This window comes from Agelaius phoeniceus, chromosome 22 (genome assembly GCF_051311805.1).
Source record: "Agelaius phoeniceus isolate bAgePho1 chromosome 22, bAgePho1.hap1, whole genome shotgun sequence".
NCBI lineage: Eukaryota > Metazoa > Chordata > Aves > Passeriformes > Icteridae > Agelaius > Agelaius phoeniceus.
The window spans coordinates 1,125,965-1,152,877 of NC_135286.1; the positions used below are offsets into that span (position 1 = coordinate 1,125,965).

Consider the following 26,913-nt stretch of genomic DNA (forward strand, 5'->3'; position numbering starts at 1 on the left):
CCAGGAAAAGAAGGGAGGCAGGAAAGGTGTGGTACTGCAAATAAAGCATTCTGCCCACATGCTGCATTAATTAGGCCCAGCTCAGAAGTTACAGGTGGGATTTTAGATGTGCTGTGGCTCCCAGTCCATACAAATTGCCCTGTAGACAGCAGAGAAATTTGATCTTCCCCATCCCCAGAATCACTCAGCTTTCCATGCAACAGGAGGCTTGCATTAAAGGATTACAATTTTGAAACTCTGAAGGCACCTACCTCGATGCACAGTTAAAATTAAAGCATGAAATTTGTGTGCCTTGGAAAGCAAAACAGGAAATACAATAATAGCAGCTGGGATGGTGGGTTTGGTTCTGGCCACCCTAACTCTAAAAAAGGCACAGGCAGGTGACACCTGGGGCACTGCTGGGCTCAGGGGATCTCACCTGGTGGCACTGCTGGGCTCATGGGGTGCAGGGTCTCACCTGGTGGCACTGCTGTGGAGCTGTGCCAGGGTCTCACCTGGTGGCACTGCTGGGAGCTGTGCCAGGGTCTCACCTGGTGGCACTGCTGTGGAGCTGTGCCAGGGTCTCACCTGGTGGCACTGCTGGGCTCAGGGGCTGCAGGGTCTCACCTGCTGGCACTGCTGTGGAGCTGTACCAGGGTCTCACCTGGTGGCACTGCTGTGGAGCTGTACCAGGGTCTCACCTGGTGGCACTGCTGGGTTCAGGGGCTGCAGGGTCTCACCTGGTGGCACTGCTGGGTTCAGGGGCTGCAGGGTCTCACCTGGTGGCACTGCTGGGAGCTGTACCAGGGTCTCACCTGGTGGCACTGCTGTGGAGCTGTACCAGGGTCTCACCTGCTGGCACTGCTGTGGAGCTGTACCAGGGTCTCACCTGGTGGCACTGCTGTGGAGCTGTGCCAGGGTCTCACCTGGTGGCACTGCTGGGCTCAGGAAGTGCAGGGTTACTCCTGGTGGCCCTGCTGTGGAGCTGTGTCAGTTCCTGCAGCTCAGCACCTGCCTTCAGGTTGAGTTCCTCAAGTCCTGCTGATTCACCCTTGTGCAAGTCACTTAACTGTTCTGTGCCTGCTGCCCAGCCCTGCAGGTGCCCAGGCTGCACAGGGTGTTGTAAGCCCTCATCCACAGGAATTCTCAGGCTGTTGGAGATGTGGGAGCTGTTAAGAGAGCACCGAGTGTCATCAGCCATTATCAGATGGGTTATAATAACATACACACACCTCCTGCCTGCTCTGTCCCTGGCGTGGTGGCTTGGCTGTAGCTCAGATTGCTTTGGGATTTTGTTCTTTCTAGAGGGAGTTTTTGAGTTTTTCCCCAGTTTTGAGCCATTCCCCAGTGAGCTGTGCCCTCTGAGAGTGCTCCTGGAGCAGCCCCATCCCCTGTGCTGAGGCAGACTCCACAATATGTGATGACTCTGCAGAGCTGCTTAACACCGAGTGAACACACAGCTTAATCAGCTTAATAAGCTGCCACTCATCAGCTGAGACACCTTAACTGCCTGCAAGCACGCTCCTGAAGCAATTCATGCTTCCACAGTCACTTGGTGGTGTTGATACATCAGCAGAGGTGCTTTCCCTCCCAGTCTGGGTGTGCAGAGAGCACAGGGAGCAGTGCTGGGCCTCAGTCCTGCTCACTCCCAGCCCCTGCTGCGGGACTCTGAGCTCTGCTGCAGTGACTCAGGCTGAGCACCTGCCCCAGCATGTTCTCTGTTGATTAAACTGCTTTGCAGGCCATAATTATTTTCTCTATCATGGTATAATGGCTCTGCATCGTATTAATTTTAACATTGTAAGAATTTGCTTCTGGGAACGGCCTTCTTGAATTAATCACTGACTCATGATTTACTGGGGGAGATAATATCTAACCTACAAGAGGCAGAACAGGAAACTATCTATTTAAAAGATGGCAGTGGCTGATAATTTATGGCTATAGACAAAGAGATATCTCAGAAGAAGAAGGTGGACAGATCCTGCAGTTTCGTGGTCACTGCTCTCCCTCAGCAAAAAGGAGCTTTTGTGTAGTCACTGGAGGATCTGCTTTTGAGTGACAGGTTAAAACTGAGGGGGAAGAAAAGGAGTGAGAAACAAGGAAAGTGTCCAAGCAGACCTCAAAGCCATCCTCAGCTCTGGGACCAAACCCTGTATCACAACACAGGCAGTTCAACATCTCAGCATGTCACCAGCTTGCCACAGGAAACAAGGAGAAAAAAGGGAAAAAGCATCATCTTTTTGTGTCTGAATCTGTAATCCAGGAGCTTTCTTACCCCCTCTTTTCCAGCTTGAGCTGGACACTCCCCATCACTGATGAGGCCTGGCCATCAGGTGCTTCCTCTCATTACAGTCCATTAGCAAAGTCAATCTAAGAGTCAGCAATAAAGGCTTGAAATCCCAGAGGACGTTGCAGCAGGTAAAGCTGCATCCTGGCAATCCAAAGGATTTTGTCCCATGTCACTGTGATCTATTCTATGATTTAAGGTAACTCACACAACTCTTGGCACCACAGATTCCCAAAATTCCCTCTCCTGGAATTCTGGGGCCCTGAACAAAATCTGGCACATAGAGGTGAAGGAGGATTGTGGACACAGCAGCCACACAGAGACATTTCCTGCCAGTGTCAGGTCCTGGGCAGTCCCAGAGAGCTCTTCCCACCCCTGGGAAGCTCTCCCAGATTTTGGTGAGTGCTGCTGGCAGCTGTAGCCACTCACAGGGAGACATCTGGCTTTGAAACGTGGCTTTGCCTTTGTTGGTCATCACCCACAGGTAAAGGCAATTCAAAGGCATCCCCAAGCCCTTTTTCCTTCTGAAACTCACCATTTCTGCAAGCAAAGCAGTACCACTTTGCCCTGGCAGGGTTTGTAGCCCAAACCACAAGAGGAGTTAATTTGGAAAAATTTGGGGAATGGCTTTCTCCATGTCTGTGATCCTGGAGCTGGGAGGGAGGGAGGATGGTGCTGCTGACCTTGGCTCTGCTCCCCCAGGAGCTCCTTCACACACAGCCAGACCTTCTCAGGGAATGCTGGGCTGACTGGGAAGGTACCTTTGAACCTCTGCTGGGAGAACCATCCAGAAACCACCCTGGGACTTTGGAGTAGCTGCAAGGGATCAGCAGAACACCCCACAACACTGGAAATGCCACAGACTTCAGGGGAAGCCACACTGGTGCATAATGCACCAAGCTTCAAAAGATCTCCTGGCCCTTTGCCCCTGAGGGTGAGACCTGGGGTGAGGGCACAGAGTTTATCTGGGAGCTGACAGCAGCTGGGAGCTCTCCTGTTTGATTCCCTGAAATTGCTAATGGTGCTTTTGTTCCTGGGCTCAGGGCTGACTTCAGTGTTGCCTTATCAGTGTCCCTGGAAATCAGCTCTGCCCAGCACCTTCCCAGTCCAGCAGCAGCTCCCCCACATGCTCCTGTCACATTGGTTCTTTCCCTTTCTCACATTCCCTGCTGGATGCACTCTCCTTCCTCAGTGCCTGGTATTTACATCCCTTTCCTGTTTGTCTTGTAGGCCATCCCAACATGGATTCCCTCACCAGGGAATGACATCTTCCAGTCAAAGACTTCCCACCCAACAAGGAACAAGGAATGAACTCCAGATTTATTCCAGAGTCTGCAGCCTCAGCCACACAAACCCAGCAGGGAAGCAAAGGAAACTCCTTCCAGGTGAGTGCAGCCTGGAAGACACCCCACTGCCATGGGATACATGAAAATCCATCCCAGGAGGGTGATCCCAGAGTGTCCTGGTGCCAAGGGGATGGCTGTTGTCCCCAGGAAGTGGCTGGGAGGTGGCAGTGCCTGGAAGGGCAGTGTGGGCTGGGAACAGCCTGGAGCAGTGGATCAGGGGCCCTTTATCAGCTGATCTCCCAGACATTTACAAACAGTAATTAAACCTGCACACCCTGGGATGTGGGGGCCACTTCTTATCCCCATGGCATGGAGCAAGAAGCCAGAGCACACCTACCTCACCTGGAAAAAGATTCCTCACATCCCAAGCAGAGGCTTTGGGCTGGTTTAGTGCCTGAACTCTCCCCAGAGGAGCTCTGAGGATGTGGGGACCCTGGGCAGGAATGGGGAGGGACACTCCTGTCTGCACAGCAGCCAGGGCAGCTGCTGGATAAACCTGGCCATTCCCCCTGCTGGGCTGGCAATGGGAGCAATGGGAGCTGGAGAGGGGCTCACTGTAACGGTGCTTCCTGGGAGCCAGAGCTGCCATTCCCAGCTATTCCATCCTGCCACCTCTTCAGAGGGATGGAAAGACACGACAGAAACTCTCCCAAGCCCTCCCACCCCTCGGGATCCTCATGGGAAGACAAATAAATCCATCAGCAGATCGTTCAAAAACATTTATTGTCACCACACAGTGACGTTGCAGGCCTGAGATTAAGATCATCAATAAATTCCTGACCGTGGAAAAGAATGAGCCCATGAGAAAGCCCAGGGCTCTCCTTACCCAACAGGGAAATCTTTACTACATCTCTCAGCAGCTGGATCTTCTATCAGGGGTTTGGGGAATAGGAAGCTGGGAGGGAAGCAATGCCAGGAGGGATTTGATAAGGACAGAGGGCTGGAGGAAAGGGCAAATTAAATACGAGGAGGGAAGATCCCCAGCCTGTTATCAGAAAACACACAAACACTCCACACCCAGCTGCAGCCTTAAAGCTGCTCCCTCTGCTGTGGGAGGGCAGCAGGGACTCCAGCTGGGGCCCTTTGGCATCCCTGTCCTGTTCCAGCACTGTCTGCACAGGGGAGCAGCCAGGTCTGTGCAGGGCTGGACCATGGCACGTCCATGGATTTTACAATAAACACCACAGGCTGTCCATAGCGCTTCCACTTCCCAGAGCTCTTCATCTCCCACAGATTTTGGCTTAGAAGGATTAAGCATCACCCTGAGGGCCACACAGCAGCCCTGGAGTCCTCACTACCAGCTCCTTGTCCAGCTTGGCTGGCTCATATTTTACAGTATTATTTTTAAAGGTAAGGTTGAAAAAATAAAAGATTGTTTGCAGTGTAAAGGCCATTAAAGCATCACTGACTGTCAGGGCTTTGGACAAACAGGTTCTGTGAGTTCTGTGTGTGTAAAACTCACATCACTGACTGTTGGTACAACACATTCCAGCTGCACAATTCCTCTCTTTGATGGGAAGAGGGGAGCACTGCAGGGGACAGGGTGGGGGCACAGAGCAGCATCAGAAACCCCAGCACCTCTTTGCTCTGGCTTCACCAGAGCCCTCCTAACCCAGAACTGAGTGAAATTGGAGAAGAAACACATCCTGCAGCTTGGAATCACAAAGTACCCAGGGAAGCAGGAGGAGGGCCCCACCTCAGAGAGGAATGGGTTAAACACAGCGCCCAGGCAGAGCAGGGGCAGCTGCAGAGCTGGGTGCCCACCCTGACAGCAGCACCGGTGAGGCAGGCACAGCCACAGACCCATGTCCGTCCCTTGTCCCTGCCCGGATCCTGCCGAGCGCAGCCCGGGCTGGGGGCAGAGCCCGGCTCCCCCGGGGCGGAGCTGCGGGGCCGCGCACGGTCCCTCCGTGCCCGGTGGCTCTTGTCGCCAGGCTCAGCTGACATTATTTTCCAGTTATTCACACTCATTTCTTGCCCTGTTTATCCCTTCTAAGATCCCCAGGTCCTTCTGGGAGGTGATGAATTGCTGGGAGAGCAGACAGGAGTCTGCTTTTCATCAGTCTTTTATGGATGAGAAACCCAGCAATGCCACACCAGTGCAGGAGCACACAGAGCTGCTCTGGAGCTGCCCCAAAGAGCAGAGGCACAGTCACAGTTCAGTCAGTCAGGGGCTGACACACAGCAGCTTCACCAAAGCCTGGTTATCCAGCAGTTCATGCCTGGGCTGTCTCACAGCCAAACCAGCCCTCAGCTCACTGAGGTAAATCCCGAGTCTGTGCCCCTGACTGTGAGCACTGAGCTCTCATTCTGTGGCCACTTTCCAGCTGATGATTCCAGGACATTCCCACAGCTCTGGGGGTTCTAGTGCCCACCTCACCCAAAATTTAATTCTACAAATCCAAGGCACTACCTGGGGAAATAAATGAGAGCTGGGGGAGCCCTCAGCAGATTCATTAAAGCTCTGCACACTCACAAACAGATGCAGGCAGGGTTTGACTTCCCTGACTTTAATCCTCTCCTGCCTTGCCCAGCACAGCACCAGGGCACCTCCGGACACGTGTGTGGGTGTCCTAACAAAACACAGGATGCTGTTTTTCCTTCACAGCCCTGCAGAGCCACACCACACACCGAGCTCCTCAGCTGCCTGCCTGATGATGCAAGCAGTGAATAAGCACGAATAAAGACACAGAAACTGGGTGTTGTTTGTAGAAGTGAGGAGCAGAGCCCTCCACCCAGCACTGGGGATACCAGAGCTCTTGCACAACTCAGCTCTCACTGCTGCTCCTTTTTATGCATCTCTGTCTCTGTGGGCACGTTTTCACCAGGAGCACTGGGGAAGTTTTCCTTCCTGCCCAGCTGGGATGCCAGAGTGGGATTCCTGTGTCAGGATTTCCCTCAGACTCTGCTCACATCAGCAGGCCTGTGCTGGCCTGCCAGGGCTGGCTCACGGGCAGCTAATTAGTGGTGCTCAGTTCTAAGAACTGGGAGATGATCATTAACTAAAATTGGTTTGAAAGCTTCCAGTTTGTAGATATTGAGTAATTAAAACAAGCAGTGGGCTCCTCTGTGTTTTCCTGAGAACTCGCAGTGCTGGAGGCTGGGGAGCCACCCTGGAGGGGGTGGGAGTCAGGGAGAAGGGCAGGGGGCAGATGCTGCTGGCCCAGGGATGGGCACTGGGGTCTGTCACACCCTGTGCTCAGCACGAGCCCAGACACCCCCTCTGCCACCCCCGAGGGAGCCCTGTGCAATCAATCCCTCGCTGCTTTCACACGACCTTCGGTGCTCGGGGTGAAAATCGCCCTCATCGCTCCTATCTCAATCTTCAAAAGGAACTGGTGGGCTCCGGGCGAGGAGTCAGGAATGCTCGCACATATTTGGGAGCTCTGCTTTACGCAACCTCCCAGCAACTCGCCTTGGCTGGAAGGGATGAGCGATACTGAGCCAGTCAGCAAAACACCCACCTCGGCGGGCAGGGCTGGGGACTGCCCCGGCAGCGTTTCCCTGCACGCAGCCGGCACCGGGACCCAGCCCGGCACAGCCGGGACTGCCCCGACCCGCACAGGAAACAGCGCCGGGTCTCTGCCTCCATCCCACCCCAGATCGGGGACTCACTGTCCCAGGGCACACCCGGGGAGCTGCAGCCTCTGCGAAAGCCAGGATGGGTTTGTGGGAACGAGAGCCCCATAACATCCACCAAAGTTCATCCTTGTTCTGCTGGGAACATAAAGTTACCCCTGAGATGGCTTTTGCTGCTGTAACTCAGGAGTGGTGCTGCTGGAAGAACTGAGGCTCACATGGGTAAATGTTTGTCTGGCAGGAAAATCAGACTTTGAGAGCAACTCACTGAGGGGTGAGGGGTCCCCAGAGCCCCCAGCTCTGTGTGCACACAACAGCCCAGGGCTGCCTGCAGCCCTCCCCAGCTGTCCCCACACTCCCCTGACACAGCAGGGCACAGGGACCTGCAGCTTTCAGCTGGTGACACTGGGCACTGGGGGATTGGACTGGTTTGAACTGGAGCTGAAATTCTGCTGTAGGAGGACTCACAGAATCAACACTGAATCAGAGCCATCCTGCTGAAGAAGGAGTTTGTGATCTGAGGGGAAGGAGTGCTGGAGAGATCCCAAAGGCTGATAAAACCTTCTGCTTATCTGTGTTTCATCTGAGAGGCCATCCTCAAACAGGACTGAAGTAATCCAAAACTCACCAAGCTGACACAGTCCAGCATTTCCAAATCCTCTTCCCAGGGCTCTTTCTTTCCTCCCCACTCACAGGCCTCAGGTTCATCTTTAACGTGGCCAGGAAAAGCAGAGGATGAAGAAGAGGGAGGAGGAAAGGCCCTGGTTTTCATTGGTCAGAGGATTAATTAGAAAATACAGGGCTTCCCTTGGCATCTGATGACCTAAATGGGGAGCAGCTTGGGGCAGTTTGAGCACAGGAGTTCAGGGACCCAGTCCCACCTGGTGACACAGCTGGGCACAGTGGCTGCAGAGGGGACAGACCTTGGCCAAAACCATCCTGGAGCCCTTTTGGTGCCTCTGGGGTCACCTCCCTGCCCTGGCTCCTGGCCAGCCCCTTCCAACTCCAGAGCTGGGGGAAATGGTTCATTTTCAGTCCTTGAGCCTTTATTACTACAGAATATCCAAAACAACACAACCAACAACACAGTTACAAAAGGAGTTCACGGAGAAATGTGAAGCAGCCTGTGTTTGAAATGCTCTGTGTCACCATACTGAGTCCAGTAGAAAACAATGCATATTTATACACATATAAAATACAAAAGGAACAACACAGAAATGTATAAACAGGGGTTGTGGAGGCCTCCGTGGTATTTACAGTCAGAGATGTGCAGGGAGGGTGTTGAGCAGGCAGTGTCCATTCAGCAGAGCTGTGGCTGCAGCTCTGGCTGTGCCAGAGGGGAGCTCAGAGCCAGGCTCAGCCCTGCTGGGAAAGCTCTGCAGGGGCTGTGCAGAGGCCAAGGCCTGGCTGGCATCGCTCCCTGCCAGGGCCACCAGCTCTGCTCTGTGCCCAGGCCTGGCAGTGTCACTTCGTGTGCCCAGCTCTGAAATGGCAGCTCAGGCCCGCTGCCAGAAGGGAATAAAATATAATAAAAAATAATAATAATAATAATAATAAAGTCAACAGAGCCAAGTTCCACGTTCACAGGATGATGTCACAGCAGTCTGTGGCCCAGCCCCGGGGCCATGGGGGTTCAAGTCAAGGCAACAAGAGCGGGCACGGGGCTGAGTTCTGCGGGGTCACACGTGCCAGCTCAGAGAGAAGTGCCAGGAAGTGCTGCCTGCAGCTCTTTAGAGCTCTTTGAGGATGATCTGGAACTTGTTCTCTGCCTCTACCATGTCCAGCAGAAAGGCCATGTGGTTGCTGTAGTGCTGGATGATGTTGTTGTCCATGTTCACCAGGATCCTGCAGAGAAGAATGGCTGGGTCAGATGCAGCACATTGAAAGCAATTCACCTTCCCCAGTGTGAGGGGCTCAACCACTGCTAATTAATTAATTAAAGCCACGGCACAAGACAAGGGAAGATCCAGCAGAGAACAGTCACCAAGCCTGGGAGCTCTGTCATGGCACAGGCAGGAATTCCAGGGGCTGCTGGGACTGGGGCTCTGGGCCTGTCTGGTACATCAGAATCCTCCTGGCTGCACCAGCCCCAGCAGCACCCCGAGCCCTGGGTCCAGCTCTGGCCTCCAGCAGGTGCCCCACAGACTCTGAGGGTACCCAGGAGCTTCCCCAGCAGAGCTGATCCCTTCATCTCTGCGTGCCCCAGAGCAGGAGCCAGAGAAGTCACCTGTGCCTCTTGTGCTGTGCTCCCATCTGATTGTTAACCACAAACGATCCCAGGGGTGCTGATCAGGAATCAGTCCTGGATTGTTCCTCCAGACCAAACCTCACCAAGATCCAAAATTGCTCATTATTGCTCCTGAGTCACCCTGGGACCGAGTTCATGTGCTGAGCTCACCCCTGTGGAAGGGCCATGGCTGGGGCAGGTCCTGCCCTGCTGCCAGGCCAGGCAGTCCCACTGAGCTGCACTGGCTCTCACCTGATGAAGATCTGCCCCTCAAGCTGTAATTACCAGCAGAAGATTGTTTAGGGTGGAGCCATAGGATAAAATTATTGAAAATTAAATCTGGGGGAGCAGGAAGCTGGGCCTGACCCTGCCACCAGCCTGAGAGGAGCAATCTCCAATCTCCCCACACCTCAGGAGTAGCTGTTGGCATGGGTCACATCCAGCCTTCATTAAACCAGGTGTCAAAATTATTTATTTAATCTAATTTCCAGGTGTGGCCTTTCCTTTTCACGAGATACCTCTTTGCTCCTCCTGCCTGGTTTCCCTCTCAGTCATCACCAAACACTCTCTGCTTATCAGATCAAGGCATGAACAAAACCAAAGCCAAACTGAGTGAGGTGGCCTCTCCCCTGAAGCCACCAGTGCTGGTCTTTTCCTTTGGGGAGAAAATTCCCATTTCTGGGGCTAAGGGATGAGCAGCAGGTGGAAGAACTCCTGATGAGTTCAGAGGCTCACTATGGCCCACCCCTCATGCTGAGCCAGGGACATTCCAGCATTTTTTGGAGCAGCAAACACTGATCCCTCTCTGATAAGTTCTCCATAACCTCAGGCTTTCAGACTGAGACCAAGGATCACCACCAGACTCCCCAAACAGTTCCACCTTCATCCAACTTCCTCTCCTTGGGAGACTTTACCCTCCAAACAAATATAATACAAACAAGCATTATCCCAAATCTTTAAAGCCCAGAAAGATCTGAGTTTTATATGCTCCAAATAGCAGAGCCTGCCATGGCTCTACCTTTTATTATCTTGTTAAAATGCTCCTGGAGCCAATGGCAGGGCCTGGAGAGAGCAGCTCTGGAGGCACAGCAGAAAAGCAGATGAGAGATTAGCTTACCCTCTTTTGCACTTTTTGTAGACTTTATAAATGCTTTCTTCAGGAAGCCCATATTTTTCTGAAATCTGTGAGAGAAAACATGGCAATTCCTCATACTTGTAAAGTGAAATTCCCATGATAAAAATCAAAGATAACAGCAAGCCAGAGAGTTCAGCAGCAAAGGATTCCCCTCAGTTTTACTGCAGAGAACAAAACCGTGACCTGAACATTCTCCTGGGCAAGCTCAGTTTTGGTCTTGGGGTGGCAGGAGTTTTGTAGGTTTTTGCCAGGCATTTTCCATGAGGTTTTTGACTCTCTGTGGTGAGGGATGGGGGAAGGAGAAGATGGCAAAGAATCCGCCGTGCTGACATTTTTAAAACGCCCTATTTTTAAAAGTTTGTAAAACCAACAGAGCTTAAAGTGCAGCCATAAAGCCACCCCAAATCTGGGAGGTTTATTGTTTGTTTCCTTCCCAGCAGTCTCCAGAGAGGGCTGGGTTATCAGAGATGCTGCTGATAACCATGACAGAAATATGTCCTTGTGCTCCTCAAACACAGCCAGGGAATTCCAGCACGAGGCCAGGGAGAGTTTCAGATCACACATCCCAGCCTGGAGAATGGAAAAGGTGTTTGACAGTGGAAAATATGAATGTGCTGTCACAAGAGGAGACTTCCCTGAGGATCTGGATGGGGCAGGAGGTGTGATCCTCCCTCTGCAGCTCAACACAGCCACGCCAGGAGCTCTTGGGACAGCTCAGCTCCTGCTCCCATTCCCATTCCCATTGCCAAGGGAGAGCAGGCAGGAGAGAGGAGCAGCCCATGTCCAGCTCCCTGTTCACCAACCCCATTCCCTTTATCTGCAGTTTGTCCATTCCCAGGGGGTCTGGGGACACTCACAGCTGTCCTGAGGCCCTGCAGATCCGGGGTCTTCAACATGAGAGCATCAAACACCTCCTCGGACTCCCTGCGCACGTAGAGCAGCACTGCAGGAGAACAGGGCCTGCTCAGGGCCTTTGCCACGCTCCCAAAGCCCTGTGGCTCAGGGAGTTGGGGATCCCAGGGTTACCTCTCTGGGGATCTTCGTCCTTGCTGTGCTTTGGGGGCACCGGCTCGAAGTCGTCGGCGAAGGAGGCCCCGCTCCGCTTGAGGGGCAGCCTGGGCAGGGACAAACACACTCAGGAGGGCACAGAGCAGGAGCACAAACCCCTGCAGCTGCCCAGCCTCTGCCTGAACAGCCACTCACTCCAACAGCCAGCCAGCAATTAGATGTTGGTTTGTAATTACAGCAGCACATGCACAGCTTAGGGAGGGCCTGCAGAGGGTTTGGGGTCACCAAAAACCCAAAAGCTCCTGCACCTCCTGTGGGGCACTGGAATCCCCACACAGAGGGCCCAGGCTGGGGGAGATTCTGCTTTTCAAGTGTGATTTCACTTAATTCCAGATTATTTTCCAGCCTCTGGGTATTTGAGCCCTTCAGGGACGGTTATGATCCTTTATTCTCCCTTTCAGACATTGTCCCCATGAGAACAGCAGGACAATCAGGGAGCAGCTCGTGTTGGAGTGACTCTGACAGGGACAGAAATGTGTCCATGTTTCTGCAGGCCTGGGTCCCTGCCAGGACAAGGCTTAACTCATGTTCTGACTCTCAGGGCATCAGGGAGACTCTGAGCTGTGTTATCCTGCCCTGGGGTACCCCACAGCCCTGGCATTCCCAAGGGAACAGAGCAGCTGATGGGTGGGAAATGCACACTGTGCATCCTCACCTGTTTGCAGAGTTGGGAACAGCAGGAGGGAGCACCTGCAATGCAAAGGAAATGGATCTGTGAGTTTGCTCAGCATCACTGTGTGCTGGACAGGCTGGGGGAGGCATCTTGGGCACACTTTAAACACGATTTCCCTCCTCCTGACCCATCAGTTTTCCCACACAATTAAACCCAAACATCTGTTTCTTAGATTAAATGAAATTTGATATAAAGAACTTCCCCAGATTCCCTGGTTTTGACAAACTGAGGCAGGGGATGCTGAGGAGCTCTGAAGGAGCCTGGATGAGGACACTGGGGGGATGTCCCACCCACACAGGGACTGAGATGCTCACATTTTGCTATAATTTATTTTCTACTGCTATTTTTGCTCCCCCTGCAGTGCTCTGCAGGTGTGTAAAGCACGGGAATACCTGCAGAGGTTCTCTCAGCCAGCACTGCTGCATGGCCAGGCCTCAGGACAGGGAGTTCACCTCAATCCCACAAAGCTGGGCTGAGCCTGGGGCTTCCCCCACATTCCGGGGGCTCTGGGGGCTCTGCTCAGGCCGGGAGGGGCAGCCAGGCCGGGCACTCACCGAGCCACACCTCTGGGGGGCGGAGAAATGCACGTTGGGGATGAAGAGCACGGGCTGCGTCTCCAGGTCGCTCTCGGGCCGCAGGAAGGTGATCTCGTTCCCTCTGAAGCCAGAGAGCAAACAGCCTTTCAGACCTACAGACGGAGAGTCCAGTTCATCTCAGCCCTCGCGCTGGGACAGGGCAGCTCCTTCCCAAGGACGGCAGCACCTCCAGGGCAGCCCAGAACCATGGCAGGGGCTGGGGGAGCTCCTGAGGACTCGGGGGTGGAAGGAGCCCAGCAGGGGCCGGGCTGCCAGGGGCTGAGGGCAGCCAAGATCCATGGGAGGGAACAGGCAGGGATCTCAGCACGGAGCACACACAGGAGCTGAGCTCACCATTGTTGTTGGAGTCCAGGCATTTTCCTTTCCTTCTGAACTGCTTCCTTTCATCATCCCTCATTTTCCTCTCTGCTCCCTGTGGGAAGATCCAGTGAAATTTAGGACGTTGACATTTCCAACATTGGTTCCATGGCCACCTGTGGTGTGTGACCCATTGAGGTGAAGGCAGCCTTGACTCAGAAATGGCCACCTCAGGGACCTTCCCCAGCCCAAGCCAAGACTCTCTGACACTCAGAAATTAGAAAAACAAAAATAAAATTTGCTTCTAAAAGCGAAACACACAGGCAAGAATAGCTGTGAGAAATTTTTCTATGGGAAGATATCTGAGATTGGGGAAGAACCTCCAAGGAAATTCTCATCTCTTTTGATATTTAACAACTGGTCAAAACCAGAGTCAGAAATAGAGTTTACTGTGAGGCACAGGCAGAGGTCTGGGCTGTTCCAGGCTCTCTCAGCCTTTCTGGTTTTACTCTGGGCCCTCAGGCCAGCTGTGTTGTGGAATGGTGGAGGGAGAGCTGTACCTTGTCACAGAAGATCTTGATCTGGCACACAGCCCTGTGCACCAGCTGGCTGCTGCCACTGCCACAGTCGTAGGTGTCGATCTGCAGGTTCAGGGGCACCCCCTTCACCCCCTTCTGCGAGGAGAAGTCTGTGCTCAGGCAGTTCACCCCAATGAACACCTGCAAACAGGGACAGGGACAGCGTTGGTGCTGCTGGAAACCTCCCAGGGCCAGCCTGGCAGGGCAGCAGTTGGATTCCACCTGAGCCTCTCCCCCCACACCTATTCCAGCTCTTTAACTGAGCCTCTCCACCCCCAAAATCCTGCCTGGGGATGTTCTTGCTGATATTTCTGATCTTTCATTTGAAAGGGACCCTCAGACAGCAAAGCCCTGCAGGAAGGGAGGAGGGCAAGGCTGCAGCCTCAGGAATTGCCCAGCAGTGCTGCTTAAGTAAATATTCATCCCACACTGGGCTCTTTTATCACCAGGAGGGAGTTAACTCCAGGGGGAACTCTGGAAGGAAAGCTGAGCACAGCTCGAATCCAAATTGTATCTCCAAACTGCCAATTCACTGCTGTGACCTTGGAATTCCCCTGGACCCTGGGGACAGATCTGCAGGTGGAGAAGCTCCAAGAGCTCCCTCAGCTGAGGATTTCAGCCCTGAAACCCGATGTCAGCTCCAGTCAGTTCTTAGGAAAGAAAACCTCTTCACTGAGGGGTAAAGTTTAATTGGAGAGGGAGCAGTAACAGGTGCCATGGCCACCCCAAACAGCCAAACACCCAAATACCTGAGCCCTCCTGCTCCCAGCCCCTGACCCCTCCTGTTCCCAGCCCCTGACCCCTCCTGCCTCACTCCCAGCTCTCTGAAGTCTCACCTCTCCCTGCCCCAGGCCAGTGAGTGAGCAGAGTTTCTGCTAAGAGTTAAATCCAGGTTTGCTGAGATGCCCCCAGGGCTTGCCACATACCTGACATATTTCCATTTCTGACAGCTCTGCCTTCAAGACATTTGTTAACCTCTTGGGTTGTAAAAGACCCAGGTTGCCTTTGGGCTTATTGAGATCCCAAAGCCAGGCAGGGTTTTCCCAAGCTTCAGAGACCTGGGGTATTTATGCTTTTCTTTTTTTTTTTTTCTTAGTTACTTCATCTGTTTTTCAATCCCCACAGATACAAAGTGTTAATGAGAGAGTCTGAGATGCAGAAGAGACAGCAGAGCTGCAAAGGCTTTGCTGTAATGAACTTTGCTGGTTTTAAGGTGAAAAGGGATCTTGTGACCTGCCTGGCTCCCATCCCACATCCCACAGAAGGGTGGTCAGTCTGTCTGCATCCCCTGCTGCAGAGGGGGCTCTTTGTTCCCTGAGCTGGGGCTTATTTAAACAGGCTGCAGGTACCTGTGAGCAGAGCCCTGAAGTGCTGCAAAACCCTTTCTTCAGAGTTATCCATCAGCACTAAAACAACATCCCTGAGCCAGTCTGGGTGTACCCAGAGTGTTTGTTGGCTCATGGCAGTGCCTGAGCACATCTGAGGCACGGTGTCCTGCTGTCCTGCCAGGCAGACTCTGCAGTGGCTCTGCCCCTCTCTGAGCACTGGGCTGGGCTCTCAGGAGGGAGCTGCAGCTTTGCTCCATTCCCAGCTCCCTCCAGGGGCACTTTGTACCTTGGCTTCCTCGTGGACGTTCCACACGAAGGACAGGGCGTTGTAGGCCAGCTCCTCGATGTTCTGCACCGTGTTGAAGTTCTCCTTGCAGTCAGCTGTGAGAGGGGAGGAGCAGTCAGCACCGGGGCAGAAACTGCTGACACCCCGAGGCTCCCACCCCCAAATCCTGCCCTGGCTGACTCCAGAGCCAGGGAGGCCCTGCACTGGAGGCAGAAGCTGCCCCGGGTGTGGCAGCCCCTCGTACCCACGTCGATGACTCTCTGCTTGGCCGTGGGCTGCCGCGAGTGCCAGTGCTTCCAGAACTTCAGCTGCTCCGTGGGGATCTTCTCATTGTCAAACACAATCATCACCACACTCTGCAACACAGCAGCACAGCCAGCTCAGCACAGAGCAGTGATCAGTGTCCTCCTACCCAGCACAGCCAGCTCAGCACAGAGCAGTGATCAGTGCCCCCCTGACCCTTCCATCCTGCACTGCCCTCAGGGCCATGTGAAACTGGAAATTTTATGCTGAGGAAGCTGAGGAGGGCAAGGGAAGGGATTTGGGCTCAGCACATTGATCTCAGGGGCTGCTCCAAGGCCTGGCCACACGTCCCAGGAGCAGGATGGGGACCCTGTCCCTGGCTCAGAGCTCCTCCAGCAGGGCCCCCACTGCCCCTTTGTGCATCCCTGAGCTCCTGTGACAGGTTCCAGCTGCCAGGGAGGCTCTGCAGGGCAGCAGAGGATTATCCTGTGGGACTGAATCCACCCCACTCGTCCCTTTAAGCTAACATGAGCCACAAAGCCATTCCTGCTCACGTTCAGCTCCGTTCCCAGGCCAGAGGAGCTGCTGGATGTCCCATTCCAGAGCTGTCAGCAGAGCTGTCAGCCTGTCTGTGTCTCTTACCTTCACTTTATTTGAGGACAAGTGCAAACATTTGCTGTCTCCAGCTGTCCGCAGTGTGATGGGGTAGAACTGTCCTTTGTTGAGGTAGGCCATGGGAGAGTCCCCAGATTTGATGTGAATGGCTTTGGGTGACCCCAGCGTGTATTCAAAGTCACTTGGATGGAACAAAGAGAAGGATGAATAAGCACACGCTGCTGTTTCACTGCAAAAGCAAAACAGAGCCCCAGGAGCCTCCACCCCACGGGTTACAGGCTCCAGTTTCTGCTCCATTCCCCACCTCACACACCCTGACACAGCACAGCACATTCTGATCCTCCCCAACACCCTGGGGACCAGCACTGCTCCAACAGCCTCATTTCACCCCTCAGCTTTGGCTTAAAAACGCCTGGATGTGACTGCAGCCAATGCTTTTGTGTGGATGGCAGCAGAACCATTGCTCAACCAGCAGCCTGCAGCAAAACACACAAAAATGGGAACCTGTGAAGGGACCTTTACAACATCCTAAACTCAGCTTCCTGTCTCCAAATCCATACCCAAACTGGCTGAGCCAGGAAGACTCTCCCATAATGGTCCTGTAGAAGGACCTGCAGGACACCAACACCTGCTTGGTTATGCAGAGCTGGGCTCAGAATCCCAACTTTAATCTCTACAGAAAAGCCTTGTGGTGGCACACAGAGAGGGTGCCACTGCTGGCACTGGAAATTTGAAAGAAGAGCCTGAATTCAGCAGCTCTCAGGCCTTCAGCAGCAGCTGAGCACTGAAACCATGAGGCCACAGCTGGTTTCTGCTGGGAGGAATCCGTGCAAGCCACCACCTGTACAGGAGCCTTCACTCAGACCCTTCAAGTGCCCTGTTTAGTCACCAACCCATCTCCTTCCTGCTCCACCTCCTGTGATGCCATCTCTGAAGATGGGCTTGGCAGCTCCTCTTATCTGCAGCCAGGAGAGCCAGAGAACTTCAGTGCACAAATAAACAGTGAGCAGGGAGCCTCTGCTGTCTGTGTGAACATCCCCACGTCTGACAGCTGACTCACCCAGTCAGCTGACTCAGGAGCAAATAAAAAGTGGGAGGTGAAATAATGTTACCTGCTGGGAGGTTTGATTTGGTATCTGGAGCAGCAAAGCTCTGCCTGGCAGAGGGGTGGAAAGGAGGAAGAAATCCCTCTCATGTTTTAGGAATGAGAGGCAGTGGCACCCTCTAAAATCAAGGCTGACTAACAGTGCTAAGTGAGAACCTAAACCTTAGATTAGGGGAGGCTGATGATCACCCTCATGCCCTGCCAGCCTCCTTTTCCCTGTCATTTACCCCATCCCAAGTGGCCCGTGGGGAGATGGTGCAGCCACCTGGGTCCCTCTGTGTCACCCAGCCAAGCAGGAAGGGGCTGTCACCCTGAGAGGGGACAGCAGCTGGCCCTGCACTGGCCCCAGTCTGGGGGCTGAGCAATCCCAGCTTTGGTCCAAAAGCCCACGGGGCTGCCCCTTGCTCCAAAAACACCAGGGACACACAACTGGTGTCACAAGCACGGGATCTGAAATTGCTCTGGTCACTGCCAAGGCTGGACTGGGGACAGGAAAGGGATGCAGTCCTTCCCCAGGAAAGAGCCAAGAGTTCCCTGGAAGCCCAAAGCCCTGGATTGCTGTTACCTCTTCACTCCATCTGTGGGGTAACTCTCAGGGCAGGGTGGCTCTGGCTGGGGTTTGAGGATGTCACTGAAGAGCAGCGTCTGCAGACAAGAGCAAACACAACCCAAGAGTCAAACCTCTCATGGCTTTGGGCATTCAGCTCTCCCAGACACCACATGACCTCCAAAATCAACAAAAACCCCAGAAATCCAACAGGAACAGCACAGGAACAGCTCAGTGTCCCCAGAGCCCAGCCTGACCCCCAAAATCAACATAACCCCCCAGAAACCCCACAGGAACAGCTCAGTGTCCCCAGAGCCTGGCCTGACCTCCTGGGGGTCCTCCTTGAAGGTGCTGTCGGGCTGCCAGCGCTGCTGGGCCGGGGCCATGGGCAGGCTCTCAAACAGGGAGTTCAGGGAGCTGCTGTCATACACGTCCCCAGGGGCCACCAGGAAGTTGTCTGGGGGGGCTTCCAGCTTGCTGGTGCCTGGGGGGAGCAGGGCTGCCTTGTGAGGGGCAGGGACACCCTCGAGACTCAGGCCATTCTTCTTGGGGGGCTCGCAGAACTCCTGGCTCATGGAGACGTTTTCTGACAGCAGCTTCATGAGATGGGCAGAGCCATCGAAGGAGGGCAGCTCAGGCTCATAATCCATCCCGTGGCAGTGCCTGTGGGGAGAGTCCTGGCTCAGGGCAGGGCAGAGAGGGCGCCCCCAGCTCGGTGGCACTGCCAGCAGGGCCTGCATGTGCTGCTGGCCTGGCTGCCAGGTGACCCCGAGTCAGCCCAGCAGCAGCCACTGGGGACCTCCACCCACAGCTCTCAGGGCAGGCAGCAAGGGCCAGGGGTGCTCAGCAGATAAGGGGTGACCACAGGGAGCCAGGGAATTGGGTCTGGATGGGGTTTGGGGCTGCACATCCACTGCTCCCTCATTGAGGCCACCACACACTCAGAGCAGCAGGGGTGATAACAAAGGTGATGCTGTGTGGGCTGTCCATCATAAGACTTTTTATGGCTCATCCATGCTGAAAGTTGATTTTTTTATACCCTTTTTTAAGGAAAACCAATTATTGTACAAATTCACAAACTCCAGCAACTTAGGAAGCAAAAAGCAAAACCAGCTTAATTCAGTTTACTTCTGAAGTATCACTGGAGGTTTATTCTGTCCAGTGGTTCAAAACTGACAATGCCAAAGTACACAGCATCCAGGAAGGGGAACTGAACTCACAGTGGCAAATGAGGCATTAATTTAATAGTCAATTATCTGAAAACCTCAAAGGACAAATGGGAGTCACTGGAAGAGAATCCTGGGAGAGTGGAACAGAAACTCTCATCAGCCCAGGGAATGAAGGAGGATTTGGCCATTCAGTGCTCAATGCTTCTGCCCTTTGCAATTGCCACAAAATAGGAACTAAAGGGAATTTCTTCAGCTGCTGCAAATCTGCAGAAGCCCTGTGAACACAGCCAGACAGATGCTCAGCTGTGTAAATGGGTGTAGCTCCATTTATTCCTGCTTGGGACCTGGCCTAAAGAATTTTAATGTGTGTCTCAGGGTTAATGAGCTGCACTGTTGCTGGTAATAACACCGTGCTTTGATGTCTATTTTCTGCAAGCTCAGAGCCCCATCCTGCATTTCAGCAGCTGCAGGAGAGTGAGGCAGCCCCAGAGAGCAGGAACTGAAGCCAACCTCTTTGCCAGGTCGTTGCGTGCCATCATCCCAGCTGGCAGAATCCTCTTCTCCTTGGGCACCTGGGACAGGGCACAGCAGAGGTTGGTTAGGGAGGATTTTGTTAAAGGGAAGCAGCAGAATTGGCCCTGTCTAATCAAACCAGATAAAACCCCACAAGAAGAGCAAACAGCAGAGCTGGGCTCTGCCCTGGGCTCCCAAATAACCCTGGACAAGCACAGCAGCTTCTTCTGGGCAGGACTGTAAAGGCCCCCAGGTGAGTGGGGACATCACTGGTATTGCCTCCAATCAGAGCAACATTTCCCAAAGCTCCATCCTCCAGCAGCACTGGGAGAATAAAACTGGTGGGGTCTGCAGGGCTGCTCCAGCTCAACAGCTCTCAAAGCCCTCATGGGTACAAATCCAGACTCAAGGCCCTGGGTTCAGCTTTTCCACATGTTCTGGACTCCCTCCAAGTGCTGGTTTGTGCCTCAGTTTACCTCTGGGGACACTGCTGGCACTGTGTGGTGTTGGAGAAACGACTGGAAGGCTCAGGAGATGGGAGAGCTCAGTAGAGGGGTCCCCTCCTAAGGTGGTACATGTTTGACACATATTCTACACCTCTTTTGCCCAGTTTTGCCCCAGTTTTACCCCGGTTTTGCCCAGCTTTGCCCCAGTTTTACCCAGCTTTGCCCCAGTTTTGCCCCAGTTTTGCCCAGTTTTGCCCAGCCCAGGGCACCCACCATGTAGTAGTCGTAGAGGAGGCTGAGGGCGGCCACGCTGTCGTCGTCCCCGTTCACCCTCATCATGGCCTTGGTGGCTGCAGTCAGGGGGTTCTCCAGGTAGGTTTTCCAGGCCTCATCCTCGCTGGTGTAGGGGAATTTCTGGAAGTTCATGGTGTCATTCTTCATCAGGCGCACGGATCTGAAACTGGGGGCACCAGGAATGAGCGAGGAGCTTTTCCCCCAGAGCTTTCCATGAACACAGGAGGGGCTTCCCGAGGGCTCTGTGGGATGGGGGAGGGATCCTCTCCTGGTCCTGAGCTCCCAGAGCCTTTGGGATCACCCCCTCTGCTGCTGCAGCTGGGCACAAAGCCAGGCCAGGGCCTCCCCAGGGAGGCAAAGCCCCTCAGCTGCTCCTTCCTGCAGCCCCATCCAGGCTGCTGCACACTGAACAGGGAGCAGGGAACAATTTTCCCTTGGATGTGGAGCTCCAGGCCAGCACAGCCCACAGTCAGACACAGGCACTCAGTGCCCAGATGCAACCAAACCTCATTGTTTTCCTTTGCTGTAATCCATGGTTTTAAATTATTTTTTCCCAATCATTTGTAGCTGATTTTGCTCAGAGGGAAGCAGACAGGCAGATCACAACCCCCTCCCTTCCACTAAAAAATTCCTGACTGAGGTGAGGCTCATGGGACTACGTGAGAAGCAACACACCAAAATAATGCCCTGCCTGTCCTCACTTCTGGCACTTTCTCCAGGCCTCTCCATCTTATGTTAATAAACTGTCAGACACTTAATTGCCCAAACATTGGTCATCTTTCCTTTTCCTGCAGCAAGCCCTGCCAGCAGTGCCTCTGTGCATTCCCTGGGAGGTTGGAACCATGGAATCCTGGAATTGTTTAGGTTGGAAAAGACCCCAGAGATCTCTGAGTCCAACCTTTGAGGGAATCCCAGCACATCCACAGAGGCTGAGCCACTGGCCCTGCTCCTGTCACACCTTCCTGTCCCCTGCACCTGCTGCCACCACCACAGCTCACACCATTCACCATAAAACATCTCTGGGGACAAAAATTCCCCTTTCCTCAAAGTCCAGGAAGGGCAAGACTGGGTTTTATTAGAAGAAAGGTTTGAAAAATCCCCAAAGTTGCCAAGAGCTGACTGGAGTTGAACCATGCCATCACCTGATGTTTGCTCATGGAAAGGCAAAGGAAACTTCAGGAGTTACAGCAATGAATGCTGCAGTTGAATGGCATTTTTATAAGGAATATGTTGTTTTCATTAAGCCACTCTCCACGTGTTTAAAATAAGTTCTGGTGTAGATTTTTAAGTGAATCATTCAGAGAACAATAATTCCTCTTGGGAGGAACCTGGCATCCCTGAAGCTCCCCATGGTTGCTCTGCCACCTGCACAAATTCCCATTGAACCTGCAGGGAAGGCTCGGGATGCTCCAGGCTCAGGCTCCCGAGCTCTCCTTGGCTCAGACTCCTGCTCTGGTGCCTCCCCTGCCTAACAAAACAAATGACAGCACGGAATTACTCTGCAGTTCAGGAATTACAGCTGATTTTCTCCATGAGGCCACCGAGGGCTGTTCCTGCTGTCCCTGTCACCTTTTCCTTCAGGGTCCTCTGCTCTCCCTGCACCCCGGGCTCCGTGCTGGGCAGGGCTGGGCTGGCAGCGCCCCCGGGCGTAGCGGGCCCCGCTCCCGGCCCAGCCGTGCCCGGGCACTTTCGTTGTCTTCAGCGCTTCTCACGCAGCCTTCCTCCCCCTCCTCCTCCTCCTCCTCCTGCTCCTGCCCCGGCACTGACTCAGGCTCTGCTCCCCTGCCCGGGCAGGATCCGCAGCTCCCCAGGGACAGCGGCAGAGCTCGGGCCGACCTGGGAACCGGCACAGGTAAACACACGGGGCAGGATGGAGCAACAAAGCACCCGGGAGCTTCAAAACACCTCCCAGATTCCCGGGGAGATTTATCCTCCCCCAACGAAAGCATTCCGTGTGTGATTGCTCCCTCCTGCCCCTCAGCTCTGCTGGGAGAAGCCTGGAAAAGGCACCCGGGGACACCTGCCCTGCCCCAGCCTGGAGAGAGCAAAGGCAAAGTGTCCTGAGCTGGGGAGAGCCCAGCGTGGGCACACAGAGCCCCTGGTGCTCCTGGCAGCAGTGGGACAGCAGGAGAGCAGAGCTCAGGACAGCAGGACAGCAGAGTTCAGGACAGCAGGACAGCAGAGTTCAGGACAGCAGAGCTCAGGACAGCAGGACAGCAGAGCTCAGGACAGCAGAGCTCAGGACAGCAGAGCTCAGGACACACAGGGGCCTGGAGAGGCAGAGCAGCTGCTCCATGCACTGGAACTGCCCTGGGTGACAGGAATTGCACCTTGATCCCACCTTGCTCCTGTCCCAGAGTCCCTGGGATGTGTGGCTGGAGCCCCTCAGAACCCACCCTGAGGGACTGAGGGAACACCCACCCCATCCACTGGTCCTGAGACCAGCCCTGCTCTGAGCCTGCTCCCAAAGGTCACCACAGCTCCCCAGGGGCTGAGCACAGGTGATCTGAGCAGATTAGCAGGTGTGGGGACAAGTCCAAGGCACCTTTCTGACACCAGGACCTACAGGACACACAGATCCCATCAGCAACCCCTGGGAGGCACAGCTGCAGGGAAGAGACCCAAATCCAGATCCAAACACGCCAGGAAAGTCACCCAAATCCACATCCAAACACAGCTGAACTTTACTTTCCTCCTGCCTGTGATGCCCCTGCCCGTGGCCAGGCCCTGTTTGCCCATTCCAAGCTCCCTGCTGTGCTTGGCAAGGCCAGAGCTCCTTTCCAGGCCAGGGAAACACAAACGTGGGAGCAGCACCTCCCTCCTGCCCTCTGTGCACGCTGGGGCCATGTGCAGAGCAGGGTTTGGGGCAGGGAGCAGAGTGTTTGTTTCCAAACACTCGGGAGTGTGGCACAAGGTGATCCCGGCCCCTCTCCCGCTCCAGCCCACCCCAGCTCTGTTTCCCCAATTTCTCCTGGTGATGGATAAACACTGAGGGCTCTGCTGGAAAGGAGAACATGCCCAAAGGGTCCAGCTGGGGACAGAAGCCAAGCAGGACAGAGCCCTTGAACTCCTCCTGTGGCTGTGGGAGGCTGGTGCTGCTGCCTTTGTTCTCCCCACTGCCCCTGATTAAGCCCAGCCTAAGCCCTGGCCCTGCCAGATGCTGGTGGCTGCAGAGCCGATCACACTGAGCCCCTGGGGAGGCACAGGACAGAGCCCCCAGCCCTGAGGAGCTCAGGGGTGCCCCAGGCAGCTCCTGTGGGGGCTCCATCAGCTCTGGGCCTGGGCACTGCCCTCTCCTCCCTCCTGAAAGGGCCCTGGTGCTGCCCAAGCCCTTGTCAGGAGCTCAGGGCAGGGCCAGCAGCTCTCCCTGGCAGGGACTGTGGCCTGCAAACCCCTGCCAGGGAGGACAGAATCCCACCAGGTGCCCTCAGGGCTGAAGCCAAACCTCTCCTCTGAGCTGGGATTCTGTAATTCCTTTGCAGGTTTAATAAACAAGCACACCTGAAGACAAAGTGACAGCACAGCCAGCAGTGAGGGCATTGTCAGCAGCCCACTCACACAGCCAGCAAAAATCCAAACAGAGACAGAACCAGGAAAAAAAACCACAGAAAGAAACACAACAAACACAGCCCAAGGATGGAAAACACTGCTGGGGTGCCAAGCACAACACGGTGTCACCCCACAGCCCAGGCTCTGGCCCCTGGCCCCTGACCTGCTCTGCCCACGGGACATTTCCTGGGATATTTTCTCTGGCAGCTGGAGAACAATGTGGGCTCTGTCCCTGGGTTTGTGCAGGGGCCTTTCAGCAGCACCTCAGGCCAGGGTTAGCTCAGCTCAGCCAGCTGAGGATGCCCAGCAGGGCAGGAGCTTCTCCTTCCCTGGACCCAGGGGCACAGGGGGGTCCAGGACCCTCCCCAGCCTGGCCCAGCACAGGGGACCCTGCAGGATGTGCCTGCCTGGCAGGGGAAGGAAAGGGAACACGGGAACAGCTTTGGGAAATGGCTCCTGATCCCCACAGGGCCCCCTGGATGCTCAGAGGGGAGTCCCTGGTGGGGTGGGCTGGGCACTGATCCCCCCAGCAGATCCAGGGGGGCTCTGCAGGCTGAGCCAGACAAACCTGGGATCCCCTCCCCTGGCCCTCCTGGCACCTACCAGGAAACCTCAAAGCAGCTCCACATTTGTCCCTTCTCACCCAGCCCAACTCCTGCTTTTGCAGCTCAGGGGACAGGACTGGCTCTGAAATGCCTCATCCTGGGCTGTTCAGCAAAGGTGAGAGAGCAGAACCAGCCCTGAAGCTCTGCTGAGAATCTCAGCAGCCCTGGGCTGTTCTGCCTCTGCAGCCTGGGACAACCCAGGCTGTGACATTTGGGGTTGTGCCCCACCCCAGAACATCACCCTGGAGGGATCCACCCACCCCATCCCTGCTTTAGTGCCTCCCCTGCCCCACAGGACAAACCCCAGCACAGAATCCCTCTGCAGCTCAGGAATTAGGGCTGGCTTTTCCCAGAGCAATTTCTGATGTCAGATGGCTCCGTTTTGGGGTGTCCTGAGTTTCAGGGATACCTGACTTCAAAGGGAGACACAAAAGCAGGCCCTGAGCATCTGCCCCCACTTCTGAAACATTGCTGTAAACTCCACTCTCATTCCTGTTTCACTGTGGACAGACACAGACACTTTATGTACAGCTACTCCTGGACACAAACCCCACACTTGGCACTGAGGCTCCCAGGGCTTCACCCACCAAAAGGGAGATTTCACAGGTAATTTTTGTATCTTCTCTAACTCCAACAGCCATGACTTTTAAATAAAATTTTAAAAAACACCATTTTACAAGATGTGGATTTAAAACCCACCAATGGAAACCATAATACACAAACTTCTGCAATGAAATTTGTTTCTTTTTTACTGCTCTTCACATAATGTGGATTTTTAAGCCAGTAATCAGCTATTATGGGTTGTCTGTGCTGAGAACAAAGCCCAGCTTTACTCAGGGGTCCCTGCTTCCCTCAGCACATCCTGCCAGAGGCTGCTGCAGGGACACCTGGGGATGTCCCAGGTTTCCAAGGCAGCAGAGAGACAGGGAGAGCAGGGATTGGGGATCTCAGCCTCACAGCTCTGCTCAGCCTCAGCACAGTGGGGTCCCCCAGCCAGGGCTGTGCTGATCCCTCCCTGCCTGGCACGGGGCTGGGGCCCTGCTCAGGGTGCCACAGGTGGATCCTGTTGCCCAAGAGGCTCCAGGAAGCTGTGCCAGGGCAGGACACTTGACAGGAGCCTCACATGGAGCAGCTGCTCCTGCCCTGCCCCAGGCTCTGCCAGCGGCTCCAGGGCCCTGCAGAGGCACAGCCAGGGTGGGCTCCCCCTGTGCCCACCCTGGAGGGACCTGGGCAATCTCAGCTCCAAGGGGCAGCACAGGTGTCCCTGTGCCCTGGGGCAGGGTCCTGGCAGCACAGGAGCAGCAGCTGCTCCTTGGCTGTTCCACACAAAACCAACCCCAGCACAGGGAGCTTCAGACAAGGGCTCTGCCAAACCAACCTGATTCAGGTTTTCAGGTTCTGCCAAACCAACCTGATTGACCCCATGACACCAGACCTTCCTGCAGAGCTCAGAGAGCCCAGGCAGGGCATGGCAGGACAGGAGGGGTGCAGAGCAGGGGCAGGGGGCAGTGCCAGCTGCCCCGGGGCTCTCAGTGTGAGCAGGCTGGGGACAGGGGTGGCTCTGGATCAGCCACACCCAGAGCCAGAACAGCCCTGGCACCTAAAGGGACAGGAAATGAACCTTCAGAGCCTGCAGTGGTTTGGGGTGGAAGGGACCATCCAGGCCATGGCAGGGACACTTCCCACCGTGCCAGGTTACCCCCAGCCCTGCCCAGCCTGGCCCTGGGCACTGCCAGGGATGCAGGGGCAGCCACAGCTGCTCTGGCACCTGTGCCAGGGAGGAATTTCTTCCCCATCTCTTCCATATTTCTGGCCCTCCAAGCCTTGGGAACTTGGCTGTGAGCAATGGCATCCAATCACATGTTCAATAATGAGTCCAAGTGATTCCCATTCCTCAGCTGCTGCCTTTCTCCTCCTCACACAAGCCCAGGATCCCTGTCCCTGCCAATCAGCTGCTCCCAAGGGCTGGCAGGTGCAATCCAGGTACAAGTGCATGTTTGGATGGATGTGTTACACTGATCAACAATTCAAACCCCAGCCAGAACCAAGGCAGAGCAGATCCTCCTCCAGGAGCTCTTTATTCTGCAAATTTCCCTGGAACCATTCCCATGGACCAATCAGCCCCAAATGTGACCCAAAGCATCAAAGCAGAGATCCTGTGCAAATGTTGATTCACTCCTGCTTTGAGTCTGCAGTTTATTCAGAGGGCTTTACTCCTTTGTTGGGAATTGCATAGCAGGTATTTGATTGTTGTTTCTTTAATTTACAAATCTCTTTTTCTCTTTACATAACTTAAAAAAAAAAAAGAATCTGAGCCAGCCTCCCTTGCTCCAGCACGGTTATCCCTTGTGTGCTTTGCTGCCAGGATTTTATAAAAGGGCTTTAACTTTTCATTCACCAGGAGCATAACTCAAGTTTTAATAACACACCTTATGCATGACAAAAATT

At 54.4% G+C, this 26,913-nt stretch overlaps 1 protein-coding gene across 3 annotated transcripts in view; it reads right to left on the reverse strand.

The window, feature by feature from the left end:
* Window positions 1-8,215: 8,215 nt before the first annotated feature.
* GRHL3 (grainyhead like transcription factor 3) overlaps window positions 8,216-26,913 on the reverse strand; it is a 35,257-nt gene continuing 16,559 nt past the window's right edge. For all 3 annotated transcript variants that reach the window (XM_077189663.1, XM_054648344.2, XM_077189662.1), the window contains exons 2-16: window positions 20,291-20,477; window positions 19,569-19,630; window positions 18,216-18,552; window positions 17,908-17,987; window positions 16,265-16,418; window positions 15,624-15,735; window positions 15,380-15,474; window positions 13,748-13,906; window positions 13,224-13,302; window positions 12,849-12,982; window positions 12,277-12,311; window positions 11,580-11,668; window positions 11,411-11,496; window positions 10,536-10,600; window positions 8,216-9,036 (exon numbers count right to left, since the gene is read on the reverse strand). In XM_077189663.1, the coding sequence (XP_077045778.1) occupies window positions 8,922-9,036; window positions 10,536-10,600; window positions 11,411-11,496; window positions 11,580-11,668; window positions 12,277-12,311; window positions 12,849-12,982; window positions 13,224-13,302; window positions 13,748-13,906; window positions 15,380-15,474; window positions 15,624-15,735; window positions 16,265-16,418; window positions 17,908-17,987; window positions 18,216-18,552; window positions 19,569-19,630; window positions 20,291-20,458 (1,770 nt within the window). In that variant the 5' untranslated portion in view covers window positions 20,459-20,477 and the 3' untranslated portion in view covers window positions 8,216-8,921. The remainder of the gene's footprint in view (window positions 9,037-10,535; window positions 10,601-11,410; window positions 11,497-11,579; window positions 11,669-12,276; window positions 12,312-12,848; window positions 12,983-13,223; window positions 13,303-13,747; window positions 13,907-15,379; window positions 15,475-15,623; window positions 15,736-16,264; window positions 16,419-17,907; window positions 17,988-18,215; window positions 18,553-19,568; window positions 19,631-20,290; window positions 20,478-26,913) is intronic.